General features: G+C 32.7%; 2 protein-coding genes across 7 annotated transcripts in view; one reads left to right on the top strand and one right to left on the bottom strand.

The window, feature by feature from the left end:
• LOC148607902 (uncharacterized) overlaps positions 1-5,783 on the bottom strand; it is a 31,231-nt gene extending 25,448 nt beyond the window's left edge. Inside the window, exon 1 of the mRNA XM_088546834.1 lies at positions 5,522-5,783. Within this exon, the coding sequence (XP_088402960.1) occupies positions 5,522-5,587 (66 nt within the window). The 5' untranslated portion in view covers positions 5,588-5,783. The remainder of the gene's footprint in view (positions 1-5,521) is intronic.
• A 24-nt stretch (positions 5,784-5,807) lies between these two features.
• LOC148607903 (uncharacterized) lies at positions 5,808-17,907 on the top strand. Of its 6 annotated transcripts, none has more exons than XM_088546837.1 (9): positions 5,808-6,279; positions 7,499-7,632; positions 11,011-11,244; positions 11,753-12,052; positions 12,714-12,854; positions 13,186-13,284; positions 14,118-14,192; positions 16,459-16,494; positions 17,772-17,907. In XM_088546837.1, exons 2-9 carry the CDS (start codon positions 7,506-7,508, stop codon positions 17,813-17,815), a joined length of 1,056 nt encoding a protein of 351 aa, XP_088402963.1. In that variant the 5' UTR covers positions 5,808-6,279; positions 7,499-7,505; the 3' UTR covers positions 17,816-17,907. The 6 variants fall into 6 exon arrangements, with proteins under 6 accessions (XP_088402963.1, XP_088402967.1, XP_088402965.1 ...); XM_088546839.1 differs by having other exon boundaries at positions 5,812-6,279; positions 11,023-11,244; XM_088546838.1 differs by lacking the exon at positions 5,808-6,279 and adding an exon at positions 6,310-6,472.
• The last annotated feature ends 958 nt before the right edge of the window (positions 17,908-18,865 follow it).

Here is an 18,865-nt window from a genome sequence, read left to right on the forward strand (position 1 = left end):
TTTGAACATAGAACCAAAAACATCTGACTTTGTTTGTTTATTACTTTAAAAATAACTTGTTATGACTATAATCTCTCATGAATGCACCTTCTGATTGCTTCGAATAAAATTAATAAGTTAACGAGGAAAACGAATACAATCATTTAATTATATTAGTTTTTCTGCAGTTTTTCTTCAAACACGCGTGTTAATTGATTTGAAGACACTCGACACCTCTCCCGATATTAGTTTGTTATTTTTTGTCTTTCGTTGCTCTCTTGTCTGTGTTCTTGTAACATTGTATCTGACTTTGAGTCGACACTCTGGCTGGGTTAACTGTCTTATATTTCATTAAATCAAATCTGATTTTTATCTGTGTGTTGCCGTAATGATATGTATTCTGTCTCACAAGGAAAATTCTTAGTTTTTGTCCTGCCAGTTTATTCGTTGTAATGGACTAATTCAGATATTTAACTTGCGTCTTCGTAAATAATATTGCTTCGTCGCAGCGTGCTCATAAATACGTTTTGACTGACGGGAAACGTCATGAACAATGGCAATCTCATAATGCTATACAGTTTTTAAATCGGTTCATTGATTGGATTTTAGTCTTATTTATCATGTAAGTACCGTCTATCCATTTTTCATACTTTACTTTCTTCTCCTTGTTCGAGACGTGTGAATAATTCTTATTTTACTTTGGGTTGTAATATAAAATATAGAGATTAGCCTTTTAATTTATAATGACACTAGTTCTTTCAATCTATTTTTACTCCTTTAGCAAAATATCAAAATATTTTTTATTGTCAGTATACGAAGGGTATTTGAAAAGATTTGAACATTGTTCTCGAGTATTTATAACCTGTATTATTTTAAAATTATTATATCATTTTTTTCTTTGATAAATTACATCATGTACAAAAATCAAATCGATTTTGTTAATGTAATTGTAATAACTTCTAAATGCAGTAGAAGAGTAATCAAGGGAACCAAGGTTATAGCGGTAATCCAAAGAATGTATTCCGGGGACAAAGACCAGACACGGAAAACAGACATACACAACAAAGAACACAAAGTAACCAAAATCATACATACAAAGTAACAAAAGTAAATGAGCAACTCGGACTCCACTAAAAACTAGGAGCATGGACCAGGTGCACCGGTAGGGTAAGCGTCCTCTGCTTTTCTAGAAACACCCGCCGAGTTGCTCATAAAAAGTCAATTCCAGGGTAGACAAACGGGGAAAGGAAAACTATGTCCCGTTGAATAAATCAGTTTTCATTGTGCTGATGGATACACCATAACGATCCACGAGTTCATGATGACGACCATAAAACTTCTGTAGTGATGACTTCAATCTTGTAGCAACATAATCCCGCTCCAGAAGCCTATTTGTTAGAGTTCTAGCGCGATACAAAAAGTCTGCGCAGTTTTGGCAAGCACTGGCACAACGCATGAGTTGTGATATGAACACTCCATACGCAGGAGCCGAAGGGATGTTGCCACAGATGAAAGGAAAGTTGACAATTCTGAATGAAAAGTCATCACGTTTGTCGTAAAGTTTGGTAAATAGTTTTCCTTTACCATCGATTTCTAAGTGTAGGTCAAGATATGAGGCCAACTTCACAGTGTCTGTAGTATCATTTATCTCAAATTCTTTTGGGTAGATGCGACGTATCAAATCCCCGAAATTAGGATTGTTTAAAGATAATACGTCATCTATATACTATATATATATATAACAGTATATTTTAGCAAATTATTACAACTTAAGCTCATGATATAAACATTTGTTTTTTTCGTGAAATATCAAATTACAGGTATAACTTATTTAAAAAAAAATCATTTTCTATTTCTAGCCAAAATTAGTCATCACTTGTGAATGAACTTAAAACTCTAATCCTTTACAAATTGCACAAGAATGAAGCAGGTTTATTGATATTCATTAGCTTAGTTGAATTTCTTAAAACAGTACTTTTTTTAGCTACCGCGAAAAAGGTAGAATATGTGTTCCAAAGGGTTGGCAAATAAGTATTGATACTACACGATTATTGTAACTGGTTCCTAAAAAATGAAACACAAAAATATTAAGTTTCTCATTTGATTTCGGTATGTTATCAATTAATTCTGGATTTTAATGTTAATCATCAAAAAGTCGGCAAACCGACACATCCTGTAAAATGGTCGAATATTAGTCCATCATTCCATTACTACTAGAGTTTTCACTATCCTCGAAAGAAAGCCGAATTAGCTTGGACATCAACATATTGTAAAAACTACACCAGTGTTCTCCACTCCACAAATTAACTCTGTATAGTAGAAAGTCATTCCGGCATACTTAAAAAAATCGGCTTTAAATAAGTTCCTAGTAATTACCTTTTTTGATTATATATTTGATAACTTGTATTGTTGGTGGTGTTTTAACTGTTTCCTTGAGATTTTGTGAGTATATATTATTTAATGTATATTTTGTATGGTATTTTAAATGTTTTCTTGGTCTAGTTTTTTTCCTAGATCACGAATACGCAAATATTCTTCAAATCATTGTCTCCTTGTTGTTGCCTTAACGAACTACACAAATTTATTCATTGGAACCGGTAAACATCAAGTCTATGTAAGAACAAACGTCTGATATAGCAAAATTAAAATTCATCAAAAAGGTTGACTATTTTGAATCTATGCAAGTTAAAACGAACAAAAAAGAAACGTGAATTCAAAATTTGAATTATATTCTTTATTATGTTGGTGGACGTGTTTTTCAACAAAAGGTCGGCATTCCAATGGGAACAAATTGTGCTCCTTTACTTGCTGACCTATTCCTTCACTCTTATGAGGCTGACTTTATAGCTGATCTTATCAGAAAGACAGAATATCTTTTGGCTAGATCCTTCAATCTCAGTTTCCGCTATATAGATGACGTATTATCTTTAAACAATCCTAATTTCGGGGATTTGATACACCGCATCTACCCAAAAGAACTTGAGATAAAGGATACTACAGACATTGTTAAGTCAGCCTCATATCTTGACCTACACTAAGAAATCGATGGTAAAAGAAAATTATTGACCAAACTTTACGACAAACGTGATGACTTTTCATTCAGAATTGTCAACTTTCCTTTCATCCGTTGCAACATCCCTTCGCGCTAGAACTCTAATAAATAGGCTTCTGGAAAGAGTTATGTTGCTACAAGATTGAAGTCATCACTACAGAAGTTTTATGGTCGTCATCATGAACTCGTGGATCGTTATGGTGTATCCATCTGCGCCATGAAAACTGATTTGTTCAACGTGTAATAGTTTTCTTTTCCTCTTTTGTCTACCCCGGACTTACTTTTTTATGAGCAACTAGGCGGTTGTTTCTAGAAAAGCAGAAGACCCTTACCCTACCGGTGCACTTAGTCCATGCTCCCAGTTTTTAGTGGAGTCCGAGCTGCTCATTTGCTTTTGTTACTTCGTATGTATGATTTTAGTTACTTCATGTTCTTGGTTGTGTATGTCTGTTTTCCATGGCTTGACTTTGTCCCTGGATTACATTCGTTTGATAACCGCTATAACCTTGTTTCCCTTGATAACTCTTTCATTTTGATTAAAATTTGCAATGAACTGGTTAAGGTTCTTTTGTCATGAATCCAAATGTGATTATTTTGTCCAACAATGACTGTACTACATACACACATCACCTATTTCTTCAGTCATTTTTGATAATTTTTTTCGATAAAGTTTCCAGCACTACATAAATGACTCGCAGAAAAATACACGCCATGAAATGCAATCCAACTCATTTATTATAGATTTTAACATGATTATTTCTTTATAACTTTAGAATTTACCATAATGCGCTTGGCATATTTAGCTATTTATGGAATTCATATTTTTTTTAAAATCAAAAAAAAAAAAAAAAAAAAAAGTCCTCAATCTAAAAATTTTTTTTTAAAATTATTTCAAAGCAAATACATTGCTGATTAAAACAATGACCATGATGACCATGGACAGTCAAAATAAAACTGGTGCAAAAGTCATTTCAACTTAAACGTTTAATTTGTTTTATTCGGTAACATTTTGGCCAAATCAACAGTTGAAATGTTCCTTAAAAACATAATTTGTCTAACTCAGACACAAATGCGTTGAAGTAGACATCCATAAAACATCAATGCAAATTTAGTATCGACTAAGACACTGAATTTTTAATCAAACGTTTTTGCGCGTCGAGGTGTACACATTTTCTCTACCTCAAATCAAAAAATGTTGTGATAGACACTTTTGGTCTTACTTAACCTAAAAAGCGTTGACATTATAATTGTTTAACTGACTCAACCAAAAAGTGTTTACATAGCCACTAAATTTCTAACTAAATATTTTAGTTTGTTTCAGATCGACAAAAAATGACTGAAGCAACATTTCTTAACTTTGTGATAAACAAAATGTATTTCTCATAGGTAAATTAACGTTGGTTGAGATATTTTGTGTCAGTATCAGTCATAAAACGATTGTAAATGGTAACAGCAGTGATTGTTTGTCTAGTAGTGTTATAAGTAAGCATGCTTCATACTCGCCAGTTTCCAATCAAACGCATCTGCATTGGATGCTGAATACTTGGGGAAGACATCTTTTTTACCCATATGTTGAAACTTAAAAACTCCATTTATTATAAATCGAATTATTTCTTAAATATTTTAACACATTCATACGGCTCCAGTCCGTTTCAATCACGAGTATGTCCATATATTTTTAAGACTTTTAATCTAGTGATGACAAATACAACAACTTTGTTGAATATGGATAACGTATTGTATGATTGTATCAAAATGAACATCAATATAAGAATTTGAAATTATTTTAAACATTTGACGTCCTAGATCCAAAATCTAGTGACTGATGTGGGGTAGATGGTTTTGGGAAAATGTTTAAAAGAGCATTCCGTTGGGGAAAATGTTTCATATATGATAAGAGTCAATGCTAACTTTTGAAAATAAACTATACATGATTTGTGTACTAATAGATTTCTGTTAGAAATATGGAACTCCTCTTCTTTTTCTACCGACTCCGGACGATACCTATACAGTAAGAATAAAAAATTAGATACATCTGCACCATTAATACTGATTTATTCAACGGGTCATACTTTTCCTTTCCTCGTTTGTCTACCCCGGAATTGACTTTTTATGAGCAACTAGGCGGGTGTTTCTAGAAAATGCAGAGGACGCTTACCCTACCGGTGCACCTGGTCCATGCTCCCAGGTTTTAGTGGAGTCCGAGTTGCACATTTGCTTTTGTTACTTTGTATGTATGATTTTTGTTGCTTTATGTTCTTTGTTGTGTATGTCTGTTTCCATATCTGGTCTTTGTCCCTGGATCACATTCTTTTGATTACCGCTATAACCTTGGTTCCCTTAATTACTCTTTAATTGTCAAAATAAGTGGGCCATGTCCAAGCAAGCTTACTGTCTTCTTTCGTTTGTGATAAAGACATGGAACCTGAGGTTAGGGCGAATTTAAAATATATTACAAAAATATGGTGGTTCACTCTTCTTAATTATTACCTGATTTAATATTTTCATGTATCTTTGCAGGTGATTTTGCTCCAAGTTGAAAAGTATAGGAAGCATTTACACTCTTTAGTATGTATACAGGCGTCTGTGCAAATGCTGACGTGGTCAGCTGGTACCAGGTTACCAGTCAAACGTAATAGGCCGAGGTTAGCAGTAAAATTACTTAGTCTAAACATCGTAATATCTGTTGACGTTACTGAGTTGCATGCTGTATGTCGCTACTATATCTAAGAACAGATTTGCCGAGTCTTATCTCGAAAATACAAAAAAATATATATATAATTTGTTTCTCATGAAAAAAGAGTAAAGAAGGAAAAGGCGTTGAACAACTCAATACTTATGCAATACAGCTGAATGTTTCTTTATGAAAATAAAGTAAAGTGCAGTAATTACAGTAAGCCTCCACAATCTGGGTTATTAAGAACCCGATTTAAAATGTTACTTTACTTTTATTTAACTTTCGAATTTTTCCAATCTTCATTTGCGTCTTTAATTTTCCAAATTTGTCTGTTTCGTGATTGTCTTTTTGATCTGTTTGATCATTAAACTGGTTAACTCGACATGTACACAAATACACATAAAATATTTGTTATCCACTTCGAATTTTAACGCGTTTTAAGGAAGTTTTATTTTGCTCACTACTACAAATAATAGAAAATACGTTTACACATATCATATTACTGAAATATTGAATAGTATTTTAAAAGAGCTTATTTACCTTATGAGGAAGCAGTTTGAATTTCCAAAAGGTAAATATATATATATTTATCTTAGATACATTTAACGAACTAGTTGTACAAGTATTTCATTTAAATATTTATCACTTATCTTATATGTCTCCAAATTGTGTGTACTAGTGTTTGAAAAATCAACACAAAGGATAATAGTTATTTTCTTCTGTTTTCCACGTTCACTCTGAGACACGATCCTGTCAAATTCTAGGTTATCATACTAGATAATTAGTTTATATTGAGAAAGAATGGAAACAAACAACACTGTTCTAAAGTTTTGTGATCTCCGCTTGATTATTTTTTTTTATCTGCTATCCCTTTATTTCCGTCTACGATTTAGCTATTCAGGGTTTCTACCATACTTTCTGCGACTTAAAATTTCCTGAATTTTCCGACTTGTCAAACTTCTTTTTATTGCTTTAAAATTGGGTACAGTAGAAACCCACTTTCATTCTCCATTGTCATACTCCAATCTTCCCCATCAACAATCATGAGTATACCCTTAACATTGTATTCCATATCTGTGCCCGCCCACATTCTAAAATTGAAATAAATTACGTAATGCATATACGTGCAACAATAGTTTAAATCTTGTATTTGTTTTATGAATGATCTTGAATTATATACATACAATAGATTCGTATAATTAGATTTTCAATTTTGTTTATGAAAAAGTCTCACTGTTTAAAAAAAGCACTTGTATACACATATTCATCCTGCGAACTAAATGAATATTAACACATTTAAATTAGAATAAAAACTCTAACAACTCACATAAACATGTTTACATTAACTCTATTTGTTTAAAAGAAATTAAATTATTATAAACATATATTGTAATTCTACTTGATATAAAACATATTGATATCGTAATATATGTTTTATGTAATTTTGTTAGTTCTCTAAAAACGACCCATATTAGCAATAATAATTAAAATATACAAAACATAAAAAACCATAAATATGGACCTTGAAATCATCCGAATTATCTATCTTTTTGCTGGTGTTACACGATAAAAGCCATGTCGATATATTTAAAAGCAATAGACCGCATTAGCTTAAACACATTAAAACTCAGAAAATTCTTCCACACTTGAAAAACATAATTTTATATTATTGATAATTGATATCTTATAATAAATAACAGCGAAGCGTATATAGAAAATTCAAGAAATATTATGTTAATGATCATAACGAACTGGATATGAAACCTAAATTGATATTTTTCTTGCCATAGCAAAGAGATGTCTCAAGGAAACAGATTAATTCCAAAATTACCCACTAGGGATTATGAATTAAATATATTTCTGGCAAAAGTGGCACGGAAGATACGTGATGACGAATTGAATACACTGAAATTTATTTGTTCAGGTTTGTTAATAATAATGAATTTGTATATTCAAACATCAACATATGCAGTTATTCAGGGTATTCAAGAGAGTCAATAATTCCAACTTTATAAAGCAAGTTTTCAATGATAGGTAAACTTATTAGAAGGTAAAGGTTCTGTTTTCGCGCAAAAGCTTAGAGCAAAGATACAAATCATTTCACAAAATGTACAGAGAAAAAGTGTTTCAAATTTTCAAATTTTCAAGGTTATGACATAATGAAACTCCTGTTTAACGTATAGATACCGAAAGTTCTTCGTTATTTCATATAATATGTGGTTATGCGTATGTAGTGATGCGACTAAACAAAAGGCTCCAGAATCCTGGAGAGCCTGAATCGTCCATCTGGAGAAATGAAAGAGCAGTCAAGGGAACCAATATTCTAGCAAAAATCAAAAGAATGTAATCCATGGACAAAACCAGACGGAGAAAATAGACACAAATAACAAAGAACATAAACAGTTGCCGTTATATACAAAATATAGATGATGCATTATATCTTATTAATCTTAGTTTCAAGGATAACCTATATCTAATCTACCGAAACGAACACGACACTGCTGGTACACCTTGGTCTGCTTACTACCTTGACCTTAATTTGTTTATTGATGATACAGGACGTTCCAAATCGAAACGTTATGACAACTGTGATGATTTTGACTCCCTGAAAGCAAACTCCCACTTTTTTAATGGCAATATACATACATCCCCAGCCAATAATTTATACATTTCACAGTTACTCGGTTACTGTCAAACCTGTTATCTGTACACGGACTTTCTTAATTTTACACTATTTGATTACCGATATGAAGTCTCTTTATCACAAATGAGAGAGTAATCAAGGAAATCAAGATTATAGCGGTAATCAAAAGAATGTATTCCAAAGACAAAGACCAGACATGGAAAACAGACATACACAACAAAGAACAAAAAGAAATTAAAATCTTACATACAAAGTAACAAAAGAAAATGAGCAATCGGACTCCACTAAAAACTGGGAGCATGCACCAGGAGCACCGGTAGGGATCTCTGCTTTTCTAGAAACACCCGCCGAGTTGCTCATAAAAAGACAAGTCCGAGGTAGACAAAAGAGGAAAGGAAAACTATGACAAGTTGAACAAATCAGTTTTCATGGCGCAGATGGATACACTGTAACGATTCACTGGTTCATGATGACAACCATAAAACTTTTGTAGTGATGACTTCAATATCTTTAATTAGATTCCACGTCTTACCGGATTGACTACCTGCCGAACTTGACACTTCCTAGCTGCAGTGATGAAATGACTCATATGAGCTAGATCGTGCTGTTCACCTCTGTTTCTTTCTCAATTTGAATCGTAAATCACATTAATATTATGTAAGAACTTTGAAATTACACAGAGGTAAATTTCATTTCCTTTAATATCTTCAAGTAAAATTTCGGCACAAAGATTTTTTTTGTATGATTTATGGCTGTAATATTAAGTTAAATCCAGGCATAAGTGATAATATTGTTGGTATTTTTCCTAGTTTATGTTGGTGGTGTTTTTTTTTTAATTTACAATTTCTTTTTTGGAAAATTTTTCACCTTTTCCGCATTATTTACTTTATTTACATCCTTCAACTTTGTTGAATTGAATGATAAAGCCTTAATATCAATTGTTTTTGACGAGGGCTATTTAGACTATAACCGGATTAAACTTAATTGTAACATGACGGTTGGCGCTGATGGAACAGGACATGCTAATCTTTCCGGAAGTCCTTATGTAACTCAACTCCCGTATTGTGGAAGGCCCTATTCTAGTGATTTAGTTTTTTTGCGTCCTGTTTTCCATATCTTCAGTTTTTATGTTATCTTTTTTTTTGTTTGGTTCTTTACACTGTGGATGTATATCATATTTGTTTCCTTCCAATCTGGTGAATCTACGGACGCGGAATCACCTTTTACACCAGGCTTCGGTTTCACAAAAAGTCGTAAGTGTGAAATTGATCGTAAGTAATGACGTCATTAACTAAAATAACATTGTGACGTCATAGTTTACGATCAATTTCACACTTACGACTTTTTGTGAAACCGACGCCTGGTGTCCAACGCTCAATATCAACGGACAAGACATTTTCACAAAGTTAGCAGCTCAGTTTAAAGCTCTTTTTTAGTTTCTCAAAATATACACCAATGTTCTATATTATTTGACGAAGTTTTAAATTTTACAGACCACCAGTTACAAGGGTTAATTTAGAAGTGCAGTATAAACAAATTTCAGATCCTGTAAGATTCTGTTTAGTGACAAAAACTTAACCAGTAACCTAACTTATCAGTCATACACTACAAGACCTGACATTCAATTCGAGAAACCTGATTTACCTCTTGAATGTAATTTTTCTAGGCAGAGTGCCGTTAGAAATATTTATGCCTAGTTTCGTTCTAATCGGTCTGAGGAGGAGAAGAGTTTTAGAAACGATATTATTTTACGCTTTTCACTTAAGGACATTGCTATTTGTACAAGTTACATTTGACTTTATTGATTGCTAATACACCGTCATGTTGATACATTGCTGATAACTCGACCAACGGAAATATGCGAGACTTGATGTGTACGTCACTTCCGACAGTAAGATTTTTAGCCATTCATGTTTTAACAGAAGATCTACACGATATGAGGTTTCTTCTGCCGCGTCCCTTATAACAAGAAAAAAGCAAATAAAAATAAGTCAAAAGTAACTATTTCAAGGGTCATATCACGACTTTGTCAAATTGCCGACTGATGATATCTATATGATGGAAAATTAACCTCTTTAAGTCAACTGCTTTACTTTTCAAGTTATTAACCATAAAATGCCTAAACGGTTCGTAAGACTTATTTGACATTTGTAGGGAAGATAGATTTATAAGAAAAAAACAAACAAAAACGTTTGACAAACACTGATGGTTTATTTTGAGTAACAACAGCCATATTTTATTTTTATCGACAGATAAAAATCTCTAGATCATTTCGAAGAAGGATGTCCTAAGAAAAAGATTCTGACCTAGTTTTTAATTAAAACGGTTTTGTCAGAGAAGAAAATCTGTAAAGTTATAGCACTATGAATAGCAAAAAATAATAATAATAATAATAAATAAATAAATAAAAAAAATAACATCAAAAACGGCAATATCTGCAACATTGTTCAACAAATGTAAACAAAGATTTGACCACAGATAGATTTTATCATGCTGATCATATTAATCCTATGTCAGAATTAAGCTACACCCTACGGGTCAGGTGAGCGAATAAAGGGTTTTATAAACGTAACAACAATAAAACATAGGTTAGGCGTAGAATTTGAATATTTGCAATGTAATGTGCATTTGAAAATGACTTTTAAGTTTTATTCCTAGAAAATATTTCAGGCAATGGTGGACTTTGTAAACGAGACAGAGAGAATATAACAGATGCGCTTCTTCTGTTCTCAAAACTCCGGGAGCAAGAAGTGATTACAACAGAAAACCTTCTGACCTTACAAGCCATGGTTTGGCATCTTAACAGGAAGGATTTGTATGAAGATTTTGTAGCGTTTTGTGAACAAATGGACAAAACGTTATACTTTTTCGAAGAGCCGTCACAGGAGTCAGGTATTTTAAACATTTTACTTGTTTCACAAAATGTTATTATTTTTATTCGGTTTTTTCTTCATATGTTGGATGTAAATTGTCAACCATGGGTTATATATTTAATCGAATTTACTATATTATGACAAACGGATATCAAAAGGAGGAATTAAGGAGGTAGTCCTAGGGTAAAGACATAACTCGTGAAATCAGAGATATGTTTGTATTATATTCAATTTCTCCAAAGCCTCTCAAGCTTCCGTTTGAAACAGAATAAAATGAATCCAAGTTAATTAGATGCTTACATAAGATTGGCGTAAAATGCTGAATACAAACGTTCCAATGATTTTTAAGAATGGTATCCCTTACGCCAGGTCTACCTCCTTAAATTATGTCTAAAAGTTTGATTTTTTACCATGCGCATTTTCAGTACATTTTAGATGCTATCTTTGTGTTGATGATGATTCTTATTTAACAAACACAAAGATTAATATCGTATGACTTAAATAATAATAATATATATTTTTTACAGTTAGAAATGGTAATCTTTGGCAGTTTCATGTACGTGGTCATACAGCGAATTGTGACTTGAATTACTTAAATAAACTCAGAGACACAGTTGCACGGATCTTATGTTGTCCACCAGAGAAAGTATCAGTTCGAGGTGTTCAAGAAACACACAGTCTCATTATAACGTTAGAGATTCCTGAAATGTGTAACGTCATTCTGTATAATTTAAATCGTTGTAAATGGGAACAACTAGTATTTGTAGATGTAGATAAATATAGGAAAAAAGGAGGAGAGTTTATTGAACTAGGAACTAGAAGACCAGGTATTTTATTTTTTTCTGATGACTATTCTTTGAAAATTTCGGTCAACCCTATTTCATTAACGGAATAGGGGCTAAGATTTAAAACAAAACTCTGTCTAAGTTTCTCCAAAACGTTTCCCTATTATATCAAGTTTGGTTTGCTTAATTTTGACATTCTGATCACGTGATGTTCTCTATAAAGGTAATGTATAATCAAAATATCATTAATAGTTAAGTAGCTGTCTATGTAAGAATCATGCAAAATCTGAAAAATGTGATAAACCCTAAAAAAGGCTACATATTTTTATTTTTGTAATTAAGTTGATTTATTGGTCTATACTATGAATTGTGTAATTATTCATTCAAATCTGCCTGCTCTTAGGAGATAATCAACATTGAAAATCCAGTAGATTCTATTGTATTTGAGCGTCATTTACAGAGTTATCTCCCTTCATTTTGAAATCTACAGTGCATTCTAAATAATATTTGTCTCCTAAGGGCATGGTCTATATGAAAAACCACATGATAATTTCTGTTTACTATGACATTTAAAACAAAATATCAAAAATAAAAATATGTAGGCTTTTTACCCATGAATCACATTTTGCATGATCCTTAGCGGGAGTGCTATTTAATTCATTAATACAACGTGATGATAAATTCCTATGTTTGCCATTGTCAGCCAGTGACTCCAAAAGTAACGAATCAAAAACCGAAGAAAAGGGTGCATATTGCAGATCCGAATCGCTAACAGATGAAATGTTTGAACCATCAAGGTTCATGAGAGAATCAAGTAGAAGGGATGCAATGATTCATGTATCAGGTCGGTAAAAGGTATCTGAATATGGCGTTGTAATTTCTGTCCCAACTCTTTTTTTTTAAATTTTTTTTTGTAATAGAACCAAATGCTAGATCTGATATTTTAACACTTATTATGTACCAATTTAATTAAAGTTGAATATATTTATAAGATTTAGTACCACCAATGGTCAGTCAATATATTTGCGGCAATATTTTTTGTATACAAAACGGCTCATGTCAAATGGTGTTTTGAAAATTAAACAGAACCGCATTTAATTTCTATGTGTTTTTTACTATATTCACCACATTTGACTGATAATTGATCAATAATTAATCAATCTTTTGAACCTTAGGTAATGATCATCCGGAGCTTACAAGCGTGTTGGAAAGAATAGAACGATTTCAAAGGAGAATTGAAAGTGTAAATAAGTCATCTGAACCGAAACCAAAACGTTTGTATCCAAAGCATTATACATGTACATTGTATTACGTAGCATTTTTCCTTAAAATACCGAGCTCCGTACAGCGTCTAACGATCGTAATTACTCTTAACCCTGTGGTCAGTACACTCATAAAATGTAAGAATCTTGCAAAATCGGAGAAACAGGATTGATCAATGCATGTAATCTGAGAAACATTTGCATTTTTTTTCCCATTTTTTTTTCATTTCATAAACAAAACAAAGCAAAATCACTACTGCATCCGCAAGATCTTCACATTGACCTGAATACATCAGTACTTGGTATGATTTGCTCTTTTTGACATTTGTTAGACAAAGCACAATCAAGAGCAGTTGTATCGCACCTAACGAACGCCAATGAACGAAACAACAGACTAATGATAATTTCGTGTATATATTAGTACTTCTAAACTGAATTTAATCGTGTAAAGATCATAAAGGACACATTTTTATATATATTTGTTTCATGAACTGTTTCGAAAGAGTACAGATGCTGTTTTGAAAGTTGTCGAAGTCGTGTCATATAACATTTTGTGTTGTAAAAATCGTAGCAATAACAATTCATATGGCGTTGCTTCTTACAGTAGGGAGTTTATGAAATGAATAAATCATTTACATTGTGTTATAAAATACTGACAATGCTTTTAAAAAAAAATCGGTCCAAATTTGTACATACTTTGTGTTGGGGGACAATTCATTTCAAAGTTTACAAGTACAAATCGAGTATTCGTGTTCGTCTTATTTCGGTGCCGAGTCTTAATGTCAAAAACAAGATAAACATTAACAGATTAATGTGCCATTAATGTTTTAAACTACTATCTTCAGCTCCCATAAGAAGGAGGAAACATTCAGTAGATGCAAACCTACATTGTCAAACTCCTGACATACCTCCAACTTCAGGTACTGTTATAATGTTAATAAAAAATAAAAAAAATAACTTACAACATTAGAACGCATATATATATGTAATAAGGTTTAGAGTATCACTCTTTATAAAAAAAAATCATACAGGAGGTGATATTAAAAACCCTCCATCTTTACTTTTATTTCCAATTCAGAATCACATAATCAGTTTTGGTTTTCACTTGGGTATTGCGCCTTTGAGATAAAATTTATATAGATCGTACATAAAATCAACATTTTACAAAAGTTATCGTTCTTGATTTGATTTGATTTGGTTAATTTTAGTGTGACATGAATGTATGATTTTATTAAAAGTGCCATCTGAAGACCGAAAAAAAAACATTGTTCGGTGGGTTTTTCTACATCATGAATCACCTTTACCTTTACCTTAAGCAGTTTCTGAATTTTATATGGACTACCATTTTATCAACACTCATTATACGTTAGAGTGTGAAAATGGTGGGTGTGAAATCATGCGTAACTTTGTTATAAGCAGTTGTAATATTTCCTACTTCGTTTTGTGCGGCCATGACATGTGCGACTCGTTGGTTGGTTTTGTTTTGTAAATAAAAGAGCTATTTATCAATGCCATTGCCATATATGATATATGTCTTTCTTTTCCTTTCTTTTTAGGCTCGTTTTCTTTCTTTGCTTAGTTAGTATAATCTTTTGGGTATGTTTGCTTTAGACTGGGTAGTCCTTGATTTAACTTAAAAATAATAATAAAAAAAACTTGCAAACTTAAATCAAATCTTAACACATGCTTTTTCATTACATTATCAAAAGATGAAATCCTAACCAACCACAAGTCGTTCATGTCTTTTTTTAACATCGAAACAAAATGTGATGACTTACTTACTTGTATGGGATTCCAAAACTTCATAAGAACACATACAAAGAAAGTTATATTGCAGGATCTTCATCTTGCTCCACGTAGGAGTTGTCAATTCATCTTACAATGACTTGTCCGCAGTGAAGGATTGACAGCAAGCTTATTGCAATACCACCTACTCTCGTAGTGACATTAGTCATATGAGAGATACTTAAACATTCTTAAGATTTACTACAAAATGTAAAATCCCGCAGTTTTTCAGAAATTAGTTCTCTCCAAACTTTTGACTTCTAAACTCTTTACACTGCCTTACCACATGATAAATTAAAATATCGTTTGAAAGGACCTCTACGTAAATCCTTTGCTGTTTTAAATATATGATGTTGTTCTCGGTTACAAATCCGCATATTTTTTTTTAACATCGCAGAAGGGCAAAGAATGCTGCACAGAAAAGCAGGTTTGCGATATGCTTGATTTCCTCATTGACAACATATTTGTAACATTTAGAGGAGCTTGTCAACAACAAGTTGGCATTGAAATGGGCATAAACTGTGCTCCTCACCTAGCCAATTTGTTTTAATATTCATAAAAGACTTCTTATCTTTTTTTAGAACCTCGTAAAGAATAAAAATTTAAAAGATGCTAAATTCTTTAACTTAACATACAGTTATTCAGATATTACCAACCCTTCTTTTGGTATATGGTTGCCGTCAATTTATCCACCAGAGCTCGAGATAAAGGAGACTACAGAAATAGCAAGTTCTGCATCTTTTTTGGACATGTACCCCGAATTTGACAAAAGTGGTCATCTCAGGTCTTAGATTTATGATAAACGAAACAATTTTAGTTTTAATATCATAAATTATCATTACCTGTGCAGCAATATACCTTCATCTCCTGCATATGGTCTTTATATTTGACAATTACGCAAGAGCAAGTACTAACTACTCTGATTTCTTTGAATGTCATAAATATCTGCGTAACAGGCTCCTGAATCAATGATAAGAGGAAATGCGTCTTAAAAGGTCTCTCACCAAATTCTTTTTTAGTTATCAGTCCTTGATTGAAAAATACACAGTTTCTTCTAAAACAATGTTTTTTTTGTAAAATGTTCTTTGTGCTGATATGACCACTTATTTGGCAATAGCATGCAACTGGTATAGTCATGTCGCAATGGAAGAGGGAGGTTTAGCGCGCTGCAAAACCTAGATTTAACCCTCCATTTCGTTTGAAGTTCCTGTATCAAATCAGGACCATTGCGGTACCAGCTGCTCCGGTGGTGTTATATCTATTTTGCAAGATTTATATTGGGCTTGACTTGATTATGGATCGGATTAGTGTTCGGTAATTTTGTTGTTACCCTTATTTTGTAATTCGCCTGAATCTAAGTAGTTAACATTAATGTCTTTTGTTTTTTACGAATATAAACAGACAGAATCATCACAGCTCGATGTCAAGTGGATTCAGGTAAACATAAGTATGAAATATACTGTAATAAGGACGTTTCATTACAAGGAAAATCTGATAAGAGCGTACACTATTTTATAAATATTGTAATAATAGATAAATAAAGACAAACATCAGTGTTATAAACCGGCCCAAACTTCAAGCAATAGGATAGTTTAGGACGTTTAGATAAAGAATTAGCCATTGTCATGTTGTAGATTAAAGAGTAATTAAGGGAACCAAGGTTATAGCGGTAATCAAAAGAATGTAATCCAGGGACAAAGACCAGACATGGAAAACAGACATACACAACAAAGAACATAAAGTAACTAAAATCATACATACAAAGTAACAAAAGTAAATGAGCAACTCGGACTCCACTAAAAACTGGGAGCATGGACCAGGTGCACCGGTAGGGTAAGCGTCCTCTGCTTTTCTAGAAACACCCGCCGAGTTGCTCATAAAAAGTCAAGTGCGGGGTAGACAAACGAGGAAAGGAAAACTATGACCCGTTGAATAAATCAGTTTTCATGGTGCTGATGGATACACCATAACGATCCACGAGTTCATGATGACGACCATAAAACTTCTGTAGTGACGACTTCAATCTTGTAGCAACATAACTCTGTTCCAGAAGCCTATTTGTTAGAGTTCTAGCGCGATACTTAAAGTCTGCGTAGTTTCTGCAAGCTCTGGCATAACGTAAGAGTTGTGATATGAACACTCCATACGCAGGAGCCGAAGGGATGTTGCCACAGATGAAAGGAAAGTTGACAATTCTGAATGAAAAGTCATCACGTTTGTCGTAAAGTTTGGTCAATAGTTTTCCTTTACCATCGATTTCTAAGTGTAGGTCAAGTAGAAGTGAAAATATCTAACAAGGTTTACCTTTGCAAAGTGTACGTCATTATTTAAGGTAGAAAAATATCGAAGTGGGAAACCGTTTCATAGAGCATATATAATTATTCTGTTTAGTTAACTGCTCATTGACTCGTTTAGAAAAAGGATGCAAGTCAAAACAGGAAGGAATAAGACAAAACAAAAAGACACGCTTATTATTCCCGGACACAAATACAAATCAAGAAATATGTAGAAGATACTTGATAGAGATATAACATATATGTATATGAATATAGTTATGATAAACATTAATGCTCAGTTATTTTTGTGTCTGTTTTATATCGAACCCTTTAATAATGCATTAAAATAATGAGTCACAAAAAAAAAAAAAAAAATGAACTTTTAAGGGTCTTGGTTTAGTTATCCGTTTTCTGTTGATTTCTAAATTTACATTTTAGGATTTCAGGAACATTCACCTGACAGCAGTAGCAACATAAACTAGTAGTTAGCATCGGATATTACTGTTTCATTTTCGCGACTAAACAATTAAAAATGTTATCAATATCCCAAAAATAAAATAAAAGTGGTTTTGTGTCTGAAATGTTCTTCGGCATATGCTAAAAGCGAAAACGTGTCAAATAATCAAATATTTTGCGGGAACAGAAGATTCAACTGCAAATTTACGTCAAACTCTTGAGGAGCATGTCTATGTATAGAAATGAACTTTTGCCATGTGATAATATGTGATAATATGATTTATTATACTTCATGTCAATTAATTTGCTGAAGTTTAATTGGTTCAATACAAGAGTAATATTCTGCTCTACCGTATGGCTCAGAGGGTGATAGTTTTGTTGTCTATTACCCACACGTGAAAAGCTATTGTTTGACTCATGATGTACCATGGTTCTCAACCCATTATTGGAACAATTGGGATGAGTATTTCTATGAAAAACATAAATGTTTGTAGGCTTAAAGTGGTTCGGAGCTTGCATGTCAGTTAATTGCTAGTAGTCCGTTGTTTGTACATTTGTGTAACGTTTCTTGATTTCTGTTTTTATAAGAGGCTCTGAACAGGTTTTTAACTGATTTTTAGGTATGTTTAATTGTGTATAATGTTTCCACAGTGGCCTCAGTGATTTCAAAGATGAGAGTTGTGCTTACCCCAAACTACTTTAATTTTCGGAGAATTTTTTGCGCCTGTCCCAAGTCAGGAATTTTTTACCTTTGTATTTCTTGTGTTTTGTGCATTTTCAGTTTACCGTTATGTTTTCGGAGTCTAAGCAGCAATTATTTGGCCGAACCTGTGTATAATGTATATTGGGGTCAGGTGTAGCTTGTCCGGTAGTATGAGGGTTTTCTCGTTTTTCGTAGAAAACCAATGGATGGCCTTCAGTTAACAGTTTTCATTCTGGTGGGTTAGTTGTTTGTTTTATATACTCAGCATTCGGGTTCTTTTTATAATCGCGGAAAATTCATTTCAAACAAGGTAAAGTTAGTTTTAAAACACAAAGAAGTTTATTGTTAATTTCTGGCAACATGCAGAAGATAG

This window comes from Perna viridis, chromosome 9, assembly GCF_037379345.1.
Source record: "Perna viridis isolate PV_CMFRI_1.1 ecotype Kerala chromosome 9, ASM3737934v1, whole genome shotgun sequence".
Classification (NCBI taxonomy): Eukaryota; Metazoa; Mollusca; class Bivalvia; order Mytilida; family Mytilidae; genus Perna; species Perna viridis.